The 7,760-nt window shown below is 36.1% G+C and overlaps 1 protein-coding gene across 1 annotated transcript; it reads right to left on the bottom strand.

Moving 5' to 3' along the window:
• Positions 1 to 336: 336 nt before the first annotated feature.
• Positions 337 to 4,762, bottom strand: LOC122625600. The gene is made up of 4 exons (XM_043805686.1): positions 4,678 to 4,762; positions 704 to 966; positions 483 to 636; positions 337 to 425 (listed from the first exon to the last, which is right to left on the bottom strand). The coding sequence occupies exons 1-4, from the start codon at positions 4,760 to 4,762 to the stop codon at positions 337 to 339; spliced, it is 591 nt and encodes a 196-aa protein (XP_043661621.1).
• Positions 4,763 to 7,760: the final 2,998 nt, after the last annotated feature.

The raw sequence follows: 7,760 nt of genomic DNA, 5'->3' as shown, positions 1-7,760 counted from the left end.
AGTCCCTAAGGATTCCCTAAGGAATCTCTAGGGAGTCCCCAGGAATCCTCGAGGAATCCCGGGGAATTTCCTATACAAATCGGCGAGGAATTTCCATACAACAGGCGTTCGTGGCGAGGAATTCGAAATTCCCGAGGAATTCCCCAGGCATTTCCGAGGAATTCCTGAGCATTTTCGTGAGCATTTACCCGAGGAATTCCTGGGGAATTCTTGGGAATTTGGGAATTTCTTGGGAAAATGCTCATGAATACCTTGAGAATTCGTCGGGAATTCCTTTAGTATTCGTCCTGATTTCCTCGGGAAAATACCTGTAAATCCAGAAAAATCTCCTATCTCTTATTTGTTAGCATTATTTTTTACACATGACAGTGCGTGGCCCAAGGCGTTCTCTGCTGGCTGCTGGCCATCTAAGGTGCTTATGCTTTCTGTAAAGAAAAGTATTTTAATAATATATGTATATGCAAAATTACAAATATACATACCAATGATAACGGCAAAAAATTTGGGGAATGATTTTAGTGATTTTTTCCCGTTGAGGCCGTCAATATTGTAGGCCCACAGGAGCGTTTCTGACAAAACGTCCTTGATTGCCTTGGGCAAATGGTTACCCTTTAAAATTTTTGGTATTGCTTCCATCTGAAAGAAAAAAATAAAAACACAGAATCAATTTCACGATTACTTAGACTACAAATACTTTACTTACGTAGCGTTCTTTGGACCCTGAGCCAGGTCTTCTTCCGATGTGACTGAGAACGCCACTTCCACAGCCACATCCTTCGCCATCCCCTTCTCGAACACCTCCAACTAGGCCGTCATCATTTGTGGTCTCCGCCAGCTGCTTCGTATTTGCTTCCAACACAGTTTCCAAAGACCGAATTTTTTGGCTCATCTCGGCCGTCTCCCCCAGCTGCTTCGTGTTCTCCTCCAACACAGTTTCTATTGCCCGAACTCTTTGGCTGATCTCGGCTAATTGGTCGTTGATGGTTGGTGGTTAACGGGTTTCCATCACAAGGTCATCCTCTATTAAATAAAAATGGTACTGATATAAAAATGAATGCAATATGATTTTATATGGTTCATTTCAGACATCTTTAAAAAAAACAAGAGAGAACGCTAAAGTCGAGTTCCCCAACTATCTGATACCCGTTACTCAGATGGTGAAAGTGCGAAGGATAGTCTTTAACACTGACAGTTTTTGGCGGCTTGTAGGCGTTAGAGTGGGCGTGGCAAAAAGTTTTTTAGCAATTCAATAGAAATTTACAAGACTAATACAAAAATTAAAAAATATCAAAACCTTTTTCAAAAGTGTGGACGTGGCAGTTTTAGGCGGTTTGTGGGCGTTAGAGTGGGCGTGGCAACATGAATCGACAAACTTGCGCTGCGTGCAAACAGACAGAAGGAAGCGTTTCCGACCATATAAAGTATATATATTCTTGATCAGGATCAATAGCCGAGACGATCTGGCCATGTCCGTCAGTCTGTCCGTCCGTATGAACGTCGAGATCTCAGGAACTACAAAAGCTAGAAAGTTGAGATTAAGCATACAGACTCCAGGGACATAGATCCATAGATTCATGTTGCCACGCCCACTCTAACGCCCACAAACTGCCCAAAGTTGCCACGCCCACACTTTTGAAAAATGTTGTGATATTTTTTCATTTTTGTATTAGTCTTGCAAATTTCTATCGATTTGCCAAACAACTTTTTGCCACGCCCACTCTAACGCCCACAAACCGCCAAAAACTGTCAGTGCTAAAGACTCTCCTTCACACTTCCACTAGCTGAGTAACGGGTATCAGATAGTCGGGGAACTCGACTATAGCGTTCTCTCTTGTTGTTTTTCGAAATCTCGCGAGAAAAAATTAGGGCATGGAATTTTGGTACTGTAGAAATGAAGAAGGGGTCTTGCTTTTGATACTTTCAATGTTTCTTTATTATTGCTGGAAGCAGCGAAGGTGCCGCTTCCAACGTTCAGTTGAATCTGATTTTAACATTCTTCCTTAGGTTCTAATTAAGCCTAAGCCTCATTGCTGCGCAGTCCACAGTTGGACAGCGGAGAGGGAATATTACTTATGTATTACTCTGCTAAGAGAGAGAGTGTTATGTGCGCTCACAAGTGGTCAGGATAAATGCTGATCCTGCATTTATGACGCATGTGCATGAGTGGGTGATCAAATTTCACATGCACTTGAAGTGGAATATTTCCATAAACATTGCAACAGAGTGTTACAGTGTGTTTCTGTACTATTGGCTAGTACAGTGGGTATTCGATATGTGCGCATACTACACCTCCCTCTCTTTGAAAAACAACGTAATATTATGGAGTTAAAGGTTAATTTTTAATTAACAGAGAAATATTATTTTTTTAATAAATTTTTTTTTTTTGTTTTTCAATGTTTTTTTTTTTTTTTTTTTAGTGTTTTTTTCCTATATATATTAAATTACAAATAGTAATCAAATGTAAAGAAGTATTTTTGTCTTAGCATGGCCATACTAATTAATGTTTTGTAGGGGTTTAATGGTTATTCTTGATAACGCATCAGCTACATGATTGTCTTTTCCCGTTAAATATTCGACTGTGAAATCATACTCTTCTAATTCTAGCCTCTTTCGTGTCAGTTTAGAACTCGGATTGATCATTGCGAAAAGATAGATTAATGGTCTGTGATCTGTTTTGCTTGTTACGTGTTTTCCATAAATATATGGTCGGAAATGTAATATTGCCCAGTGAATTGCAGCTAATTCCTGCTCAGTTGTACATTTATTACTTTTTTTTACCGAAAGCTCTTGATGCGTATGCAATGGGAAGTTAGAGTCCGTTATGGTTTTGAGTTAAAACCGCTCCGCACGCTTGCTTACTTGCATTAGTTATTATACAGAACTCTTTGCTGAAATCAGGATATTGTAGCAAAGTTGGTTCCATGAGATTTGTTTTTAAATATTGGAATGCATTTTGGCATTCATCTGTCCATTCGAAAGAAACATTCTTTTTACATAATCTTGTTATGTACCATGAATATTCGGCGAAATTTTTAATGAAACGTCTATAATAATTGCAAAACGCAACGAAACGTCTAGCGCTGTCCGCATTGTGCGGCGTAAGGTAATTCATAATAACATCATATTTCTTGTCATCCGGAAGTATTCCTCTATCTGTGCAGTTATGACCGAGAAAAGTCACCTCATGCATAAAAAATGAGCATTTTTCTGGATGTAACTTTAGATTGTATTTCCTACATTTCTCAAAATCGTCTGTTAAGTTTTTAAGCATATGTTTTTCGGAACAACCTATAACTATTAAGTCATCCATATAAAGGAATGCTTGTGAAGGTTATAGCTATAGTCATCATTCTCTGAAATGAATTAGGAGCTATTTTTAGTCCGAAAGGTAGTCGCGTGAAGCGATACGAGCCATTACTCGTTGAAAATGAAGTTATATCTCTTAAACTTTCTTCGAGTTCAATTTGATGAAATCCTGAAATTAAGTCAAGACATGAAAAATACTTTGCTCATCCAAGTTGATCCAAAAAATCATCAATTCTTGGGAGTGGAAATTTATTGGACAGTAATTATACCCGTTACTCGTAGAGTAAAAGGGTATACTAGATTCGTTATAAAGTATGTAACAGGCAGAAGGAAGCGTTTCCGACCATATAAAGTATATATATTCTTGATCAGGATCAATAACCGAGTCGATCTGGCCGTGTCCGTCTGTCCGTCCGTCTGTCCGTCTGTCTGTCCGTCCGTATGAACGTCGAGATCTCAGGAACTACAAAAGGTAGAAAGTTGAGCCTAAGCATACAGACTCCAGAGACATAGACGCAGCGCAAGTTTGTCTATTCATGTTGCCACGCCCACTCTAACGCCCACAAACCGCCCAAAACTGCCACGCCCACACTTTTAAAAAATGTTTTGATATTTTTTCATTTTTGTGTTAGTCTTCTAAATTTCTATCGATTTGCTAAAAAACTTTTTGGCACTCTAACGCCCACAAACCGACAAAAACTGGCAGTGCTGAAGACTCTCCTTCGCACTTCCACTAGCTGAGTAACGGGTATCAGATAGTCGGGGAAATCGACTATAGCGTTCTCTCTTGTTTTTTATTAATTTGACGACAGTCAATTACTAATCGCCATTTCTTTTTTTCTGAACCTGGAGATGGTTTTTTAGGGACAAGTAACAATGGGCTATTATATTCAGATACCGATGGTTCGACAATCCCGTCGTTGATCAATTTTCCAACTTGTTTCTGTATTTCGTTCACCTGACTGTGTGGGCTTCTATAATTTTGTATATATACTGGTTCATCATCTTTTAACCTCAGTTTTTGTTTATAAAAATTATTTGTGCTTATTCCAATCCGAATATATCATTATATTGGGTGCATAAGCTTGAAAGCTGTGATATAAATTGTGGAGGAAAGTTTTGTTTTAATTGAGATAATACAGAATTTGTTGTATCGTGTAGATTAGTTTTGATTTCTTCGTAGTTCGAAAGTGATTCATATGGAAAATTATTTGTACTGACTACTTGATCTTTATTTGTTGTATTGAGTAGTCTTATAAAAGCGTTTTTAGATGTTGTTATTGTACTTGCTATGTAAATACCATGCTTAATTTCTTGATTTGGAATCAATACACTGTCTTATTTTGAATTTATATGTATTTTTCTAATAACTTGGGATCTTGCTGGCCTCGATTAGAGTTACCACGGCCTCTTGAGTTTCCTCTATATTGGCCTCGTCCATTAGTGTATTGGGCATTGTTATTATAATTATTGTGACTAAAATTATTGTTGCGACCGCGAAAATTACCTCTATAATTTCCGCGTCCGCGGTTTCCGCCGCGCTGTGAATTATATTCGTAATATAAGACAGTGTTTAACTGTCCGGTTGCTTCTGTGCAACAATTTACAAATTTTAATACGGCCTCATTCATGGTATTGAAGGTACCAGCTTGCATGATAAGTTTTACGTTATTGATAGTGCAATTCTTAATCATTGCTTTCACTGCATGCTGAGTGGAATAACTTCTGGCTTTCTCTAGGGATAAACCATCTGTTATATATGCACCTTCTAACATTTTTGTCATCTGCTCAACCTCTAGTGTGTACTGGTTAGCAGTTTTATTGCGTTGTTGTAGGTTCATCAGTTTTGCTGATAACACTTCTACAGTTTCGCCTTAGACATTGCTTTTTAATTGGGAAATGACATCAGTTATTGTTGTTTCATCTCCGATTAAATTTCTGGCAACACCTTTTAGCCTTGTTTTTATTATAGAAACTGCTAATTGTTCGTGTTCGGCTGCTATTAATTCCAATATTTGTAATGCATCAATAAAACTTTGTAAGTTTTCCGCTTTACCATCAAAAACTGCTATAAGCTTAGATGCTGTATTAATGAAATCGATATTGGTTTGCGCCATTGTGATATTATTGCCTGGTTTGTTCTCTACTATACTTGAAGAAGTATCAGAATCTGTAGAATTATGTAGCTGGGATAGTAAGGTTATTTAAATCCTGCTCTTCTATTTTAAGGTTTGTCTGAAGCACTTCTAAATCTATTTGATCAGTACTAGCTTGTTCTGTTGATTCCGGTTCATCACCAGTTTCAATTGTTAGAGAAGAGTTAAGTATGGTTGGTACTGATATGTCTAGATTAAATTTTGATTTAACTGATATTAAATTAGATCGTAGTCTGATCAAAAATTTTGATTCTTGGGACCAATGATCTTGATTTAACTTTTCTTTCTGGCCGTGTATTAGTCTACGTGCTTCAATAAAGCAATTTTCTAGTATCTCTGCATGTTTCTTAATAGTATTTCTTTGAATTGGCCTCTTCTGTTTAAGTGACTAATGCATATGATTTATCAAAGTCAATTTTTATGTTATTTACTTCTTTATATAATTAGTTCCATTCCATTATTTTATGGATATGAACTCTTTTTTCAAGATAAGGGTAAACTGAACTCTATTATATGTTTCTCTTATTGCCTTTAGTGTAGCCATACTTTAGTAAATATATTTTTGTTTTATTTGTAATTTAATCGTATTTAATTTTTTTCATTTTCTTAAAGTAACAAACTTTAGTTTAGTATTTAATTCATTTCATTCTCTTAAAGTTGCAAACTCGAATTTAATCGTATTTAAGTTATTTCATTTTCTCAAAGTTACAGACTTGAATATGGTGTTATTTGTTTTAATGTTGTTTGGGCTCTTTTTTAAATTAAATTTTGTCCAGATCATATATTTCTTTTTTAAACATTTGTTATGTAATTTATATAATTTTTAAAAACAATTTGCGCACATTATAACAACAATTATTATTAACAGTGAGTGTAATAATTCAAAATAATTATTTTTTGTCTCTACTTTATTAATGCCATTAGCTGTGGAATCTACTGACTTAACGTCTACTATGGCCATTTTAGGCATATATAATTTGTATTTATTATTATGTGTTGTATCTTCTGTAAATTTTTGTATTGCATTACTTTGCATTTACGTTAACAAGTTTTCCTGCCTATTGTTTTGTATAGCTTTACGGACTATTCTTCTAATCGAGCGGAGAAGATTCAGCACAATTTAAAAAATTTTCTTATTTTAATAATGATGATCTGCTTTGCTGCTGCTGAAGATGTTATCCGCGTCAGCTGGTCGTATGACCACTTAACGACGTCAGTAGCAGCAACAACAACAGCAACAGTTAAGACGGCAGCAACAACAACAGCAGCAGCAACAAGAACAGAATCACCAACAACAGAGCAACGCACCAACATCAAAAAGGACGCAAAAAGATAAGCTCAACATTACATATTTTAATTTTATTACTCCTAAGAATTTTTTTCTTATTAAAAAAAAACAACAAACAGATTACTATTACAATTAAGAACTTGTAAAATCAAGCTCATCAAAAAAAAAAGTCTTATACCTACCATTAAATAAAAAAAGAATCATTATAATGATGTCGGAAAAAAGAATACAATTTTTAAAGAAGCAGTCCGAAATTATTTTGGAAACTAGGAAGTTGGAAGCAAAACCAACATTGTCAGATTCCGATTTAGTAAGCTTAGAGGAGCTTCAGAAATGCTTTATTGCTAATCATAGCAATTTGATAAAGATCGGCGTTTTCGATCATGAATATTTTAATTCAAAGCAGTATGACCTAATAATGATGGTCGTAGCACAAATTAAAATTAAAACTGGAAAAAGTATACAAAGTAGTAGTTCCGTTGAGCACCCAGTCACCATTTCAAAACCGGAGAAGAAGGGTATTCAAAGAACAGAGGGTATGTCAAAAGAGCCAAGTGAAAACACTTTAAAACAAGAGAGAACGCTATAGTCGAGTTCCCCGACTATCTGATACTCGTTACTCAGCTAGTGGAAGTGCGAAGGAGAATCTTCAACACTGACAGTTTTTGTCGGTTTGAGGGCGTTACAGTGGGCGTGGCAAAAAGTTTTTTGGCAAATCGTTAGAAATTTACAAGACTAATACAAAAATGAAAAAATATCGAAACATTTTTCAAAAGTGTGGGCGTGGCAGCTTTGGGCGGTTTGTGGGCGTTAGAGTGGGCGTGGTAAAAAGTTTTTTGGCAAATCGTTAGAAATTTACAACACTAATACAAAAATGAAAAAATATCAAAACAATTTTCAAAAGTGTGGACGTGGCAGTTTTGGGCGGTTTGTGGGCGTTAGAGTGGGCGTGGCAACATGAATCGACAAACTTGCACTGCGTCTATGTCCCTGGAGTCCGTATGTTTAAT

Source organism: Drosophila teissieri, unplaced genomic scaffold (assembly GCF_016746235.2).
Source record: "Drosophila teissieri strain GT53w unplaced genomic scaffold, Prin_Dtei_1.1 Segkk13_quiver_pilon_scaf, whole genome shotgun sequence".
Taxonomy (NCBI): domain Eukaryota; kingdom Metazoa; phylum Arthropoda; class Insecta; order Diptera; family Drosophilidae; genus Drosophila; species Drosophila teissieri.
Note: the sequence above shows the minus strand (reverse complement) of the source record. Positions and strands in the feature narration are given on the sequence as shown.